Genomic DNA, 16,220 nt, shown 5'->3' with positions numbered 1-16,220 from the left:
ATGTGATCATAAAGCAGTTGACGTACTGCATCTACGGAATAGTACTATTATTCTTTTTACACTAGTTTCATCACGAGTTATCTTTCCATTCAACTTCACATCTCCCAGTACTTTTGTATCTTAACGAAAAAAACGAAGTGACATTTTATACCCGCTCGAGCCGCTATCATAATTAATGTACATACGTATGCCCAAAATACCCAATCCTCCATGTTCAAATCATTGCGTGCCTGTTTTATATCACAATTGCCAAGTCAGGCCTGTCCATCTTCTCATCATCCATGTTTGGGTAGTAAGGCACGATAGCATCGGCTGATAATACATAAGCGCTGTTGTAAAGCGTCCAATAAGCTAATGGCATCGTCAGCATCAATTTTGTAAATATATGAGAATGTAAGAAGAGTGACTCACGTTGTCTAACTTTGCGTGCTGGGTGGAACAGACCAGCCCAGACGTAGTTGAGAACAAGACCTGGTCCAATTGCCATTCTGATAGCCTCAATAGCTTCAACGATACGATCGATAACATGAGGACTGGTCTCGAATAGGTTGGGGTATAGTAAGTTGAGAAGATGAAGCATTGCATCTTCACAGCCAAGACCAACAACGCCCAATGCTACGTGCTTGACAACAGAGGCGGCAGTCTGTCTGTGAACTTGATCACGATCGATCAATGCATCTTCGAGTAAAGGCGTAATAGCATAAACATAATCTTTGGCCATCTCACCAATATATTCGAAGAGGAAAGAAAGTGATTTCAGAACACCATTCTGAACATTGAGTTCGGGAACGCGATATTCATTCATCAAAGCTGGGAGAACTGTGAATGGAGCACAAGTTTCTGCAACAATACCAATTGCTACAGCAGTACAGACACGAGATTGACGTTCTTGAACTCGGAGGTTGTTTAGAAGAGTAGCGAGAACATCCTGAGGTCCAATAGCTTTGGCGATGAAACCGAATGTGTTATTGGCAGCACGACGAATACCTTTCTTGTGGGCCTTGAGCATGTCTAGAAGTTCGAAACAGATTCTCATCCATTCTCTAGCATTAACGCTCTCGGGTCCACGATCAGCGATACGACCAACCAAATCAATGGTGTTTTCTTGTACCTTCTCGTGTCGATTTCGTAGAATTGGTGTAAGTCGAGGAAGTAAGTCCTTGATTGGAGGTTGCATTTGATTGATACCGACCACAGTGACAATAGAACGCAAGGCACCAAGGATAGAACCGAGAACTTCTGGATATTCTTCACCGAGATATTCGTAAAGAACGATACCTAGCTTTCCCATCAAAGCATCTTCACCACATTGCTTCATTACCATTGCAATACGAGAGATCAAATCCGCCGCTTGTTGTCGAACAGTCGCAGATTTGTTGTTCAATCGCCACAAAATGGTACTGACAATTTGGGGGAGGTATGGTTTACATCTCGTACCAAGAGCGTTAACCACAGTTCCAAATCCATTCAACATGACGATATCCTCGACACTCTGTTCCTGGAAAGAGTGCAAAATACCATCGATAAGTCGTTCTTCAAGTCTCTCACCAATGTCTGCAGCACCGAGACTTGCAATAACTTTCTCAATAGTCTCCACAGTCATTTTACGATATGCTTCACTTTCATCCTTCAAGTTATTGACGATGCGCTCCACAATCTCGCCGACACCGACTTTTTGGCCGAGATCAACAGTAGTCTCAACCACTTGTCTATAGTTACGCTTGTCCAATGCCATTCTTCGAACCCAGAAGCTCTTGAAAAACTCATCTAACACATTCTCCTTCAGGTATCCTGCTGTTACACCATCGGTACCAGCGCATTGTGAAACAACTTTAAGTACTACTTTTTTCATTTCCTCGTCAGGAGATGAGAATTCTCGCAAAAGAATCTCCATGATTTGTCCCGTGTAGTAGTTGGCGTATTCTTCGTCCATCAAAGGGATGATGTATCCAACGGCCTTCAAGAAACCAGCAAGACCTTTTCCACGTTGTTTCTAGTTGTGAGTTAGTAAATTGTTATTTAATTGTTTGGCAATAAAAGAAAGGGTTTGTACTAACCCTAGCACCAGTCCATAATGGATTGAGGATATCATCGAAGCTTTCAATACCATATGGATTTGCTGCCTCTGCTAAAGCTGCAATTGCCAAACTGGTAACAGTTCGAACTTTTGTTTGATCGTCATTAAGATTACCGCCGATACAATCAACCAAACCTTTTAGATGAGGAAGTACAGCACAACCCATTAAGATAGGAATCTGTTGAACAATCTTTACACCAGTATGTCTTGCTTGCCACGATTTCTTACTTCTACAAACTGCTCGTAAGAAAGGAAGAAGTGCAGGAATACCAAGTGCAGAAGCGACGACAGCAAATGCTCTAGCAGTTGTGTTTCGTACATATTCATCAACATGATCAATATCTGGTCGCATAGTACTGATCATGTGAGCTAAACCGGCAGCTTTACTGAGATTGGAAATAATTTCTCGACCTTCCACTCGGGCGTAGTAATCTTGATCGATAAGCAATGGTTCGATGACGACCAAAATCTTGTGAACATAAGGCCTGACAAGATCATCAAGTTTGTAGAGGATACGATCAATAACCTTGACCAACAAATGGCGCTCTTGATCCTCCAATGTCTTTTCCATGAGCAATGGAAGAATTTGGTTGAATAATGGTCCAGCGCCAAATTGCCTTGCGTTATCCGTAAGTTGACGCAAAGCAGTCTTTCGCATAGGTGGAGTTCCATTCTTGACTTTGAGGAGAAGCCTCATGATCTTCCTTTCTTTAAGCTCTTCGACACTCATAGAGTTTTCGTCACTACCATCTGTGAGCTTTCCGAAATATGCCATGTCCTCCGCCTTGAAAAATTGCAAATCTCCCACGCCGGGTATTTCTGTTGGGAGTTGTTTTGCTAATTGTCTTCCACTTTCTGGATCTTGCATCATGAACCCACCAGTAGGCAATGGAGTAGACATGACCTTTTGCGCAATAGTTCGTATTGGGGCGTAACCTGGCGGAGGTTCTAAGATTTTGTAGCCTTCAGATGGTAACATCATATCGAGCTCCTCGTCTGAAAGTGGAGCATTTCTCGATGATATATCAGTTCCGAATGTAGTTGGTATAGATGGACCGCCCATTTGTGATGGATGCATTGGTGTTACTAATCCTTGATTGCCCATGGGGGTGGCAGCAGGTGCTTGATCCCATCTAGACCTTCTCCTAGGAGTTTCGTCAACCGCGGCGCCTCCAACAGCTGGTGTTTGATCCCATCTCGAACGTTTGGTTTTACCCTCCGCTGATGGTGGAGCCATGCTAGTATCTTCCTCAGTGCCAACATCCCATCTCTTCTTTCTTTTGCGTCCACTTGCGACAGCTTCCGTGGAACCAGCTTCGTCGTTTTCCTTATCACCAGGAGAACCACTACCTTCCTTGATCAGCGTTGCAGTATGGTGAATGACTTCGCCATTCGCCTTCTTTTCCTCAATGGCTTTCCTAACTCTCTCTTCCTCACGCTCAAGTTCTCTTCTAGCCATGACATCTCTGTAGCTTTCAGCATTTCCATCAGCTCTTGTAGGTGTCAAGACTCGATCGTGTCGACGTTTTTGATAATCGGTTTCGCGATCGGAAATTCGTGCACTTTTCTCTCTCCCTAAGAGAATATCTTCCTCCTCGACCCCATTACCCTGCGCGAATTCGTTCATCTGTTCCTTGGAAGCTGTGTATTGGCCTACCAATCTTCGGCTGGTATCAGCTTCCTCCATTTCATCATCATCACCATCTGCCACTGCGATGGAAGTATTATAACCTGCGAATTTATCACCGCCATCGCGCTCATAAAGACTGGTATCGAAGCTTTCTGTTAAGGAGGCCTTGGTGGAAACATCAGTTCGCTGACTTGATGGATCAAATGTCTTCGATCCCTTCTTACCAGCAGAGGCAGCATTCCTCTCAGCCTGTAGCTTCCGGATCGTCTCGAAGTCGGTGTCGGACATGTTGGCGCGTTGTAGTGCTGCGCATTGGTGTTTGGATGGGATAATTTTGTATTGATTTTGTAATCGAGAAGGTACCTGGTACCTAGCTTTGATAGCCAGCACTAGTTCGTGTTACAAGCCACCCGCCACACGAGGCTAAAGTTTGATGTATGCATCACGTGATATACGATTGCCCGGTTTTAGTAGATGTCTTTCCACCAGTGCAAATGCTCACTTATTATCTGCTCAATGGAATAATTATTAATGGCTTTGTAACATTCCTGATACATTTGAAGTAAATATACCTACCTACTGTTTGTTCCACGGGGTTCTCACAATAAAATTTGATTGATCCAGGTCGAGAAGTGTAATGACAATAGACAGACAATTGAAAAGGGGAATGTGTCAAAGAATCACGCCAAAATCACAAGATATTCAAGATGGTATCAACTCACAAAACAAAAACTCCTAGAAGTTTTGTGGTATGCAATATCGCTCAATTTCAATTTTCGTGTCATACAATCGCCTACCCCAAACTCCCAGTTGTCTTCAATCCTTAACCTTGGACCTTGAAAGTACGTCCGGTAGCTGTCTTTCTCTCTTTCTCTTCGTTTTCTGGGCGTGCTCTTCTCAGAACTACTAATCGTCAGTAATGTGCAACGTCCACTCTTCAGAAATAAGAGCCCACCTTGCAAGAAGTCTGCGGTACGTGTACGCATTCTAGAGTGAATGTATGCCTAGGAGAGGTTAACACTGAATCATGAATTGGTCGTGTTTCATGAAAATACCTTTGATGCTTTGATATGGTAATGGAAGTAATCACGGAAGGTTTGGATGTGGGAAATAACTTCATCTCTTCGTTGAAGTGTGAGGTGACGTGGGAATAAAACTGTATGGGTTAGCAGGGTGAAATATAAGCTCACGATACCACAGAAGAGTGTTTGAGCTTACCAAATGTAACATATCCAATATCTCCACTGCCATTATCCTTTACTCCTGGAACGCCTTGAAGCTCCAATGGCGGGTCGGTTCTGAACAATACTTGAGGAGCGTTTTGAATAGCTCTCCTTCGGGCATCTACGAACTCTTGAATAAAGACCCTTCCGAATACTCTATCTGTCTCTTCGCGGAAAACTGTACTGAAGATAACAGTAACTCTGTCGTGACTGGCCTTGATATAAATCGCTTCTTCATCACGGTAATGAATTGCCATAACATCTCCACCTTCTCTGACACCCTGGGGAGCTTCCTCGGATGTGAATTTCGATGCTTCCTCCTGTAATTTGTGGAATTCCGTGAAGGCATGCTCGAATGGCGCAGCCATGGCATTTCGTTTCAATAAGGATATACGTCTAATCAAATCATCTCGGGCTTCTGGAAAATATATTGCATCAGCATATGCCATACATAGTGACTGGAATTCATACCCTTCTCTTCTGGCAGACTTTCCAAATCCACTTGCACCGAGAAATTGTAACCACTTTCCGGCGCAACAACGTATGGACCATATTCACGCTCAAGAACCTGCTGAGCGCCATATCGTACAAGTTCATCGTAGCATTTGACTTGTATGGAAACGAGAATTTTTGTCTTTGCTTCAGGGGTCGAGATGTGGAAAGTAACACCGTCGAAATCGGCTACAGTTTGGTCAATGTTCACCGGTGGTGCTCTGATTTGAATTAGTTTTGGCTGAGCGTCAGGATACAGGTTTACACAGACCCTGAGAATCTCTCCGTGAGTACGGATTGAATGAGTACATTTTGGTAATCGAGGAGAAGCATTATGGTGGTGAGTGAGAGACTTGAATTTCCCGTTGTGATGTTTCCAGTACTACTAATGCACTATGGGGAATTAAGCTGCTGCTCTCCTGTTGTGTTGTTGTAGCTCAGGTTGCTGACGACGTGGGGCGGGTGGCTTAGCTTTGGGTTTTAAAGCGGCATTATATCTTTGGACGCTCCCGCGTAGAAGCGTTTCGTTCTGCGGCCGCTTTTAAACCCGTCAAACCCATGCTTATCGGTAGCACTAAGGAATTTTATCGCATAGGTTAGAAAAAAAGTTCTGGTTCTCAAACTGCATATGAGTACTTTTGCGCCAGTTGATAAATATGGTTAAATCTTACTTGTAAGTCCTCAAAATGATAAATACCAATGAGTAATTATTGACCTACTTACTTCTAGGAAATACGAGCATTCGAAATCATTCGGTCTTGTCAATTCGAGTACTTCAAATGTTGTTTGGTCAACAGATGGAGCCGGCGTCTCGAGTCGAAATACAGGTTCGGGAAGAGCTATAGTGGCTGCCAATGAGGAGGTATTATGCTGGGAAATAAAGACCGGAGCTCTTTTAAGTCGATGGAGAGACAATGAATGTAAATCTCAAGTTTCAGCCATTGCCCAGAGTAAAACAGACATAGACATTTTCGCCGTCGGATACGAGGATGGTAGTATACGACTATGGGACTCGAAAATTGCAACTATTCTAGTCAAGTTCAACGGGCACAAGTCTGCGATTACTACACTAGCATTCGATAAATCCGGAGTCCGGCTAGCTAGTGGTTCGAGAGATACAGATGTCATTGTATGGGACCTGGTTGCTGAGGTTGGCTTGTTCAAATTGAGAGGACACAAGGATCAGATAACCGGACTCCAATTCATTCAACCCAACGCGCCACAGGAATCTGGTGAAGAAGAAGAAGTAGTTGATGTGGAGGACAGTTCATCTGAGGGATTCCTTCTCACCACTGGCAAGGATGCACTCATCAAACTCTGGGATATGACATCTCAGCACTGTATCGAAACTCATGTCGCTCAAACAAATGGAGAATGCTGGGCTTTAGGCACTTCACCGGATGGTAGTGGGTGTATCACGGCTGGAAACGATGGGGAAATGAAAGTGTGGTCTATTGATACAGCCGGTCTATACAAATTATCGAAACAGGTGAACGGTGCAGTTGAAGCTCGATATCTTCAGGGTAGAGGAATTTTACATCGACAGGGAAAAGATAGGGCACTCGAAATCAGTTTCCACCCACGCTTAGATTACTTTTCGGTTCACGGTTCGGAAAAGTCGGTTGAAATATGGAGGATACGATCAGAAGAGGAAGTAAAAAAAAGTTTAGCAAGAAAGCGCAGGAGAAGAAGAGAAAAGTTGGCCGCAACTGAGAAGTCAGCTATGGAAGTTGACGAAGTGGATGATAAGGTCGAAGACATTTCAACTGCTGGTATCACAGACTTTTTCGTCCCATACGTCATTGTTAGAACGGGAGGTAGAGTTCGATCCATCGATTGGGTACGCATTAAAGGCACCAAATCCATGCAATTGCTTGTAGCAACTTCCAACAATCAACTGGAGGTCTACACAGTAGTCACAAAAGAGAAGAGTAAGAAATCTAAGAGCGAAGAAATGCCGGATTACTCAAGAACACTATCGGTCGAAATGCCAGGTCACAGAGCAGATATAAGAGCGTTGGCACTGAGTTCCGACGACAAAATGCTGGCATCAGTATCTAATGGTGGTATCAAAATCTGGAACGTTCGCAAGGGAACTTGTATACGAAGTTTTGAATGTGGCTATGCTCTATGCTGTGCATTTTTGCCGGGAGATAAAATTCTAGTGGTTGGAACAAAATCTGGGGAACTGGAGTTATTTGATGTAACTGCGACTGCAATGATCGAGAGTATCAAAGCACATGAAGGTGCCATTTGGAGTTTACAAGTACACCCAGATGGACGTTCTGTGGTATCCGGAAGTGCAGATAAGTCAGCTAAATTCTGGAACTTTGAGGTGATTCAGGAGGAGATCCCCGGAACCACACGAAAAACCCCAAAATTACGACTCGTCCATACCAGAACATTGAAAGTATCAGATGATATCTTGAGCTTGAGATTTTCACCAGATGCACGTTTGTTGGCTGTGGCCCTCCTGGACAATACCGTCAAGGTTTTCTTCGTCGATTCTCTAAAGCTCTTCCTAAATTTGTATGGTCACAAGTTGCCCGTGCTTAACATGGATATTTCTTTTGATAGCAAGCTCATTGTTACTTGCTCTGCTGACAAGAATATACGTCTTTGGGGTCTCGATTTCGGAGATTGTCATAAAGCTTTCTTTGGACATCAAGACAGTATTTTACAAGTCACATTTATTCCACATAGTCAAGATGGCAATGGACATCATTTCTTCAGTACTAGTAAAGACAAAATGATCAAGTACTGGGATGGAGACAAATTCGAACAAATCCAAAGATTAGATGGTCATCACGGTGAAATCTGGGCTTTGGCGGTCAGTCGAACAGGCGACTTCTTTGTCAGTGCAAGTCACGATAAAAGTATTCGAGTGTGGGAACAAACTGACGAGCAAATATTCCTTGAGGAAGAGAAGGAGAAGGAGTTGGAAGAGTTATATGAATCAACCTTGACAACATCTCTGAATCCTGATAAGAACGAGGAAGACGATGATAATGAAGTTGGAGCCGCCGGAAAACAAACAACCGAGACTCTCATGGCTGGAGAAAAGATTGTCGAAGCTCTTGAGATCGGTACTGTCGATCTGGAACTAATGGCTGAATATGAACTCGCCAAAGCCACTAATCCTAATACCGCTCCTCCAGCCCGCAACCTCCTTTTCATGGCTCTCGGTAATATCAGTGCCGAAAGACATGTTCTCAATACTCTCCAGAAAATCAAAGCCGCAGCTCTTCACGACGCATTGCTCGTTCTTCCATTCTCTACTCTCCCCATGCTCTTCACATTCTTAAATATTTTGCCCAAAAGAGATGAACATACCACTTACATGTCGAATATTATTCTTCATGTTAAAGACACATCAAAAACAGATTGTTTCAAGTAAAACTATGAGGACTATGTTAGATGGTGTTAAGGAGAATTTGAGAAAGAGTTTGAAGAGACAGAAGGATGAGATGGGATTTAATTTGGCAGCTTTGAAGATTACTGGAGAGAGAGTCAAGGATATGGGGACTAAGGATTATGTGGATGAGGAGACTTGGGAGGAGGACGATGGATCGAGTAAGAAAAAGAGAGGATTTGTTCAAGTTTCTTAAGATGTTTGAATTTAATTGTGGCAATTCGTTGGTGTAGATTTAGGCGGACATCAAAAATGTAAGATGTATAAATTATGGTCAAAATGGTAGTGTGGTGGAAAAATCAATGGCACTTATTTGCATAACCATTAACTGTAGAAAAGAATGAGATGCGTTATACCAATCCAGATTGCAGCCAAGTAGTAATCCCCTGAGTTTTATGTTCACAATTTTCAAAGCAAATGAACCAAAACACGCATTTCAAAGAAGCCCAAAAAGAAGGGGTACACCTCGAGCTGAACTTTATGAGAATGTCTAGTTGCTTCGATCAGTATCGACTGGAGTTTTGAACCTGTACCCCCTTATTGTACGTAGATACTTGTGTGTTAAAGCATAATTGTTCTATTCAATTCTGGAAATTGAGATCTTATTGTTCTATTTCATCTTGGACTTTTCATGTTTGTTCTATAGTATCACCAGTGGGTGACGGGACACTGCAAAAAGTGGACTTGTGAATATTTCTTTACATGTCGATTTTTGTGTTTTGAAAATCATCAAAATTATTTATTAGAGATGGAATAATCGTTTTACGAATTTTGATAGCAAAAAATTGAAGAATGAATTTATTAAAAAATTTGAAAGTTGAGAAGTGTTCTGTCAATACATGCACCTATTGATGTATCTTCATTACTATAAACTCGTAGGAGATAGCTCTCTGTCAGTCTTCATCCCTCTGGATGTTTCGATGATGTGTTTCTTTGAACTTCGAATGATCTAGATTCATGATAATTGTTACGAGAGGATGCGTGCCAAAATGTCTTTCTTTTCCTTTCCAAGCCTAACACATAGATCTAATTTTTGCGTTTCAGAGCAAAACATAAAGAAAAAGCAGAATCAAAAAATGGTAGCAGTCCGTGAATTCCATATTCTGAATAGTATAAAGAAAAAAAATATCATTTAATACCTTTCTCGTGTACAACAACTCCAACACCTCATTTCACCCCAAACGAAAATGTCATCTTCACCCCCTTCCAGTACTCCAGTCCTACGTCTCCGTCCGCTGTCCGAATCTGACAATCCCTCTCGAGATTCCATACACGCCAACGTCGCCAAGGATGTCGCAAGATATTACAAGAAAGCAGGATCGGCATCGAGTCCCATCTCTTTCGATATTGGACCAGCGTATCACCCACGATTCAACCACCGGAATTCCTGGGAACTAGAGTCTCCTAAGATATCCGAACCCAATTCACCAATTGAGCCATTTTTGGCTTCTCCCATCGAAAGTCGCCCTTCTTCTCCGGTGGGATCGACGGGTAGTATGGTTACTCACACCTCCTCTCAGACAGACGACTCATCCACAGAATCTGGAGACGCTGCACCGAGAAACGAGGATTTAATCAAAGAGCGAGACGAAGCAACGGAACGCTGCTCCAATCTCCTTGAACAACTCTTGATGGAAAAGTCAAAAAGCTTGATCTTAGAAAAGGAAAGAGATGACGCAATTCTCAGTGCGGCAGAAACCAAGACGAAGTACGAAATCATAGAGAAGGAAAACGATGATACCAAGCGCAAATTATGGGAGATGCGGTATCAGCTGACCAAATTGGAGAAGAGGAAGACGGGAATTTTTGTCGGCGAGAAAATAGCGTTGGTGCAGGCGGAGAGAGATCAAGCTATTTTGCAAGCAGAGGCGAGTTTGAAATTGCAGAAGCAGGTGGAGAAGGAAAAGATGAGGGAAAGCAACTTATCGTTGAAGTCGCAGAGTGGCAGAACGAAAAAGTGGAGGAGATCAATGAAGCGAGACGAGTCGCAGCCAAGAGATCTGAAGATATGGAGTTGGCAGAAAGAGAAAGAGATGAGGCATTGCAGCTTGCATCTGAGAGATTGAGTCGAATGAATGACGCGCAGCGAAATGCATTGGTGAGATTGAGAGAGATGCAGCTGGCGCAGAAGGAAAGAGATGATGCCCGACAACATGCAGCAGAGAGCTTGGGGAAATGGATTTGCTTGGAACAGAAATATGAAGAAGAAAAGCATGAGGTCCATTTGCTACGAACGGAGATAGAGAGGATGAAAGAGGAGAAGAAGAGGCGAGGTTACTGGACATATTTCCTTGGTGCATTGTTCGATTGAGAGTATTTTGAGCAACTGTGCTCATGCTTTACTTTTTTTCGAGTCTTGTTGCATGGGTATCTTAAGGCCTTTTCACATTCACTTAGCGAGAATTTTATCACACTCTTATCTCAATACGCGTGCAATAGAATGATTTTGTTGTATTTTTCAAGATTCAATAACTATTTTGATGTTTCTTTAGTGGTGAAATTTAGTATCGAAATGTACCTGTTGAAGTCAGTGTGACGCAATTGGCCAAAACAATAGTTCTAGATTCTCAAAGAGGTTTCATGTACGATCCTGACATCTCATGAAGCTACGTAGATATATCTAGAACATTTCTTCTTGAATGTTCTTCTGGTTCTCCATACAATCCCCGAGATTCTAGAATGCACTTCTCAACAATGTGAAACAATAACACAACATCTAATCAAACCTATAATGAGACACCATAGATTTAAACTCCTATAAAGACCCTCGATGACTCCTCATTGTTTTTTACTGCATACTTCTCAGCACTCTCTACCAAACATACATACATCAAAGATTAATCACAATGCCAGTCACAAACCCAGTTTCAGTCTCGGACTCAACCCAACCTCCCACAACAACCTTGGAATCAACTTCAACTTCATCATTGACAGTCGTACCAGCAACATGCACAGAGAACTCGGTAGCTCAGTTGTCAAACACGATTCCACTTGTACCTCGACGATGGCGATCCCTGGATTCGACTACAGGTAACATCAACAATGGCCGTAATTTAGAGAAAGAGAGATTAGAGAAGATTGATTTTCTTCTTCGAGAAATCTATTACGTAGAGCAAGAATTGAAGGGCGCGGAAACAAGAATATTGAAGTTTCGAGATGAGCTGTATGCGTTGGATGAAATAGAATGGAGTATTCAACGTATTGAAGATTTATTAAGGAAAGTAGAATGAATAAAGGAAGAGAGAAAAGAGGTCCAAGGAGAAGGGAAAGAAGAAGCTGGAAGCGATGGATCTTTTAAAGGGGAAGGTGAAAGAGATACTAGTAGTTGAAAAACTGGAAAGGATGATGAGGAAGTAGACATAAATTTCGAGGTAGAATAAAGAGATAGGATTGCAGTCAAAGAGTCTACTTGTGCTACATGCTATACCATCTTTGTTCCCAATGGTTGAAAGGACACATTTGTCAAAATTCAATTGACGCAGTGACAATCAACTGCCCTCAGTCACCTGGTCTTTTACTTTCAGAACGAATTGCAGATCTCGCAGGTATCAGGAATAGGATACCGAATATCATACGGTATTTCGATGATTACAAAAACTGACCTCTGATTGTTCGATTCAGAGTGTCAAATAGTCCATCTAGCCTACAGTCCAACAATCAAGAAAGTTGAATATACAATCCTTTCTGAACAATGAATTTATGACATCGATAAATGTACTTTCAAAATCCTCAAACTAAAATCCTATTAGACTACAGTCCGAACTATTGGAAGCACTGAAATTTATATGAAGCCAAGACTATTAGAAACCTCGAGTAGGTATTTCTATAGAAGTTTAAAAAATAAGAATAATATACAATGACCATATCCAGCGCCCCCTTCCATGCACGGACAACCAAACCCATCACCATAGTCAATCATCTCCAAGTCCCTCTCCGCATGTCACACTCCCCATCATACAATCTAACAACCTCCTTGTCTCTCGTCTCAACCCTTCTAAGAAGGAATCTTGAATCCACCCCAATTCAAACGCGAAAACGCACCCAGAGAATCATATTTCTCCCTAATCGTGATCATCTTCTCCACATTTTCCGCTGGCATGGTAGAAAATGGATCTTGCCATCCTCCAGCATCACCCATATAGATGAAATCTGTTTCGTCGCTGGAGACATTGTTTGCAATAGCAAAGTTATGGATTTCTCCCATGACTTTTTGGATCCATGTTGTCATGCGGAGATCGTCTTGTACTGAATCCCAGCCGGTGCTCATTTGCCACCCTTTTTTATGTTAGTATCTCTTCAAATCGACTAGGGAGTTTTACAAAAAAGAAAAGTGGCTCACAGATTTCAGATTCAGTGTCATCTCTTCCCCATACATTTCCAATATCGTTGGTTTTTGCGATAGTGTTGGCGCTTTTAGGATCAAGATTTGTGACGAAAGTTGGGTAGAAACCAACAACGTCTTTAACATCTTCGACTGCAGCTTTCCACATTTGCCACATTTGATAGAGAACATTTCCATTTGGTTTCATGGAATGAACAGCAAATTCGACTCTGGAGTTACACATTAGCAGTGATCATTTCATGACAGACTGTGTGAAACTTACCGGAACATTTGCAGAGGGGAGTCGAGTTGTGCTGCAAAAGTAGCCATTGAAGAAACATTATTTATAGATTGTAATGCCGGAATTGCTGTAAAGTTTTCGAATCTAGATGGTGGACTTTCGGTTCCAGCTTGAACACCTAGAAGGGATGCTGACATAGCTCCTGTAGTGGCATTGTATGTAGTAGTAATAACTGCTCCAGCTGCAATCGAAGGATCGTTATTGGCAGCCAAATCACAGGTAGCTTGAAGGAAAGCTTCAATTCCACTTTCGTCGAATACTTGGATCGTAGTGCTGACGAGAGGGATATCGAATGTGTTGAGTGTGAATTTGGTGACGATACCGAAGTTATTGGCACCACCTTTCAATGCCCAGAAGAGGTCGGGATTACAATCTGCGGATGCTTTGACTTGAGTACCATTTCCAAGAACAACATCATAGTTCACAACGTTATCCATTGCATATCCATACTTGTTGTTGAAGTAATGGACACCACCGATAAGAGTAAGACCAGGAACACCAATGGTTTTCAGACGACCACCGATGACAATACGACCATAAGGTTCGAGATAAGAGTAGACATCATACCATCTATTACCTGGACCAACATCCACGGTGGTATTATCGGCGGAAATCTGAAGGTCATTAAGGCCAGCAAGAGCTACCATTACACCAGCATTGATATTGTTGGCTCCAGGGAACTATGAAACCGTCAGCGGAAGACTCCTAACCTCAAATGTACTAAGGACTTACATTCATATGACCCCCACCACGAATAGCAAATTGAGCATCACAAGTGCTGATAATTCCTACTCCCGCTGCCACTTGATCAGCATTGATAGGACTGAAGATACAAGCTGGGTCCGCATTAGTTCTGATATCCCATGCCTCAAGGTTGTAGTAAGTGTAGTTTGAGGTGTTTGGAAAGTAGAGGTACTCCGGATAACTAGATGATAGATGAGAGCATGCACATGCTGAAGCTTCCGAATAGGTAAAGGTTCCGTAATCGGTCGTTACAGTTGTACCTGAAAGGGAGGTTGAAACATTAGAAGCTGCGTAAACAGCTCCTACGAAAGTAGATCCTGCGAGTAGCAAGGAAAACATGATGAAGATAGAAAAAACCGATTAAAGAAAGTGATAGACTGAAAGATAAAGTTGTAAGCTGTTGTGATGAATGAGGAAGCCGAATAGAAGTTTCTTATATATTTCCTTCTGAGGACATGCATGTTTCTTTCCAGTACGAATTTTCCATATAATATTACCCAGAACCACCTTCCAAGGCACAAATTATGGCTATGCGCTAGACTGACTGGATTTCTAACTCAGATCTTCTACTCAAATTGCTAAGATGCGAATACCCTCGCATGCTCGCATTCTCACATTGAGGCGCATTACGTTCAAGTTAGCAAATAAGAAGAATCACGAACCGTCAATCTAATTGATGAACAGAATAAAGAGAACAAACCCCCAAAAATGGACCATAATTGACTAGTTGATATGCATCGTATTCGGACTGACGCATGGAAGATCACTAGTCAGGGGAATATCGGAGGATTCGCACATTTGGGTATGGTCCGAGCTGACCGACCTTTGACGTCGCCGTCCGATCATTTGAGATATATCTGGGGATGACTACCATCTTGCCAGCTTAAAGTTTCGATATTGCATGTGTCAGTTTGATTGTAACTTTATAATCAATTTTGATGTAACGTGGAAGATTCAATGGTAATGCCACAAGGAAATAGTTAGTCAGACAAGAGTCGAGTTATGCATAGTCTACCGAAGAGTATTCTACTTTTGACATAACTATCACATCAAGAATAGAATAAAACATGTCATTGTGTATAGTCCAATAGACATCTATGGTCCTATTAGTTGTGACACTTCTCGATATAACACCAAGTCATAAGTTTCTATCGGCTTGAGAAGTATATGTAATCTTACTTTCACTCGCTTCAATGCAGACGACACCCCATCATTTCATATCCTTCTTTTGGTTTTCTTTTGATGTTCTTTAACCTATGATATGGAAGGATCACTATGATCTGATACCATGTATTGATACCATGTATTGATACCATGAACAGTACAATTTATATGATCATCATACCACAACCCTATTACCAGATAACAAACGAACGATCCGCATCTAGACCACCACATCCCAAAAATCCAATCCTAAGCGTACCAAAATCCCAAAGTCTTGGTAAACTCATCAAGCAAGCGGAACAACCCCATCAAAGCACGACAGGGAGTTCCCAGTGCGTGGTACACAAGCAGATACAAGATCTTACAAGATAATATACCCAGATTTACCTCTTCCCTCTCACCATCATAGCTTTAAACTTCAGGTTATCTTCTCATTCGGATAAGGTTATCATGAGAAATCTCGGGTAACCTACAGTATTAACCTAACCTAGATGGAAGATTCGCTCGAAGAACCTTATATACCTATAGATAGTATAAAGGGGCAGCCAACATCTCGCTGCACCACATATAAGATCTTACATCCGAATCTCATATCCATAGATGGATACAACAGAAATAGTAGTTATTAACAACAACAACAACCTTAAAATCAGAAATCAAATAAGAGCAAAACTTTATTTCTCTCTTTTCATCAACCATGACTAGGTAGGTAATCATCTTTTCTATTACCACAACACAATACCACTCTATAATGATAAATCAAGATCCCATTCCCATCCCCCAAGTCCTAAAACCCATTATATACTTAACTACCTACCTGCCTACCTAGCTCCATATATCAAATCCCCGAATAGAT

General features: G+C 42.0%; 6 protein-coding genes across 6 annotated transcripts; 3 read left to right on the top strand and 3 right to left on the bottom strand.

Moving 5' to 3' along the window:
* Nucleotides 1-235: 235 nt before the first annotated feature.
* On the bottom strand, nt 236-3,995 carry EAF02_009343 (uncharacterized protein; the record flags this gene model as incomplete). The annotated part of the gene is made up of 3 exons (XM_038905391.1): nt 236-351; nt 412-1,993; nt 2,058-3,995. The coding sequence occupies 3 exons, from the start codon at nt 3,993-3,995 to the stop codon at nt 236-238; spliced, it is 3,636 nt and encodes a 1,211-aa protein (XP_038754844.1).
* Nucleotides 3,996-4,530: 535 nt separating this feature from the next.
* Nucleotides 4,531-5,755, bottom strand: EAF02_009342 (uncharacterized protein; the record flags this gene model as incomplete). Its single annotated transcript, XM_038905390.1, has 6 exons — nt 4,531-4,610; nt 4,663-4,711; nt 4,763-4,863; nt 4,926-5,348; nt 5,402-5,643; nt 5,694-5,755. 6 exons carry the CDS (start codon nt 5,753-5,755, stop codon nt 4,531-4,533), a joined length of 957 nt encoding a protein of 318 aa, XP_038754843.1.
* A 323-nt stretch (nt 5,756-6,078) lies between these two features.
* EAF02_009341 (uncharacterized protein) lies at nt 6,079-9,030 on the top strand (the record flags this gene model as incomplete). Its single annotated transcript, XM_038905389.1, has 3 exons — nt 6,079-6,095; nt 6,152-8,684; nt 8,806-9,030. The coding sequence occupies 3 exons, from the start codon at nt 6,079-6,081 to the stop codon at nt 9,028-9,030; spliced, it is 2,775 nt and encodes a 924-aa protein (XP_038754842.1).
* Nucleotides 9,031-10,021: 991 nt separating this feature from the next.
* Nucleotides 10,022-11,145, top strand: EAF02_009340 (uncharacterized protein; the record flags this gene model as incomplete). The annotated part of the gene is given in 2 exon segments (XM_038905388.1): nt 10,022-10,706; nt 10,721-11,145. 2 exon segments carry the CDS (start codon nt 10,022-10,024, stop codon nt 11,143-11,145), a joined length of 1,110 nt encoding a protein of 369 aa, XP_038754841.1.
* Nucleotides 11,146-11,680: 535 nt separating this feature from the next.
* On the top strand, nt 11,681-12,064 carry EAF02_009339 (uncharacterized protein; the record flags this gene model as incomplete). Its single annotated transcript, XM_038905387.1, has 1 exon — nt 11,681-12,064. The coding sequence occupies one exon, from the start codon at nt 11,681-11,683 to the stop codon at nt 12,062-12,064; it is 384 nt and encodes a 127-aa protein (XP_038754840.1).
* Nucleotides 12,065-12,828: 764 nt separating this feature from the next.
* Nucleotides 12,829-14,539, bottom strand: EAF02_009338 (uncharacterized protein; the record flags this gene model as incomplete). The annotated part of the gene is made up of 4 exons (XM_038905386.1): nt 12,829-13,109; nt 13,174-13,385; nt 13,439-14,136; nt 14,189-14,539. 4 exons carry the CDS (start codon nt 14,537-14,539, stop codon nt 12,829-12,831), a joined length of 1,542 nt encoding a protein of 513 aa, XP_038754839.1.
* Nucleotides 14,540-16,220: the final 1,681 nt, after the last annotated feature.

The sequence above is a fragment of the Botrytis sinoallii genome, assembly GCF_014898435.1.
Source record: "Botrytis sinoallii strain Bc 23 chromosome Unknown BSIN_019, whole genome shotgun sequence".
NCBI lineage: Eukaryota > Fungi > Ascomycota > Leotiomycetes > Helotiales > Sclerotiniaceae > Botrytis > Botrytis sinoallii.
This window is presented reverse-complemented; position numbering and strand designations above follow the sequence as displayed.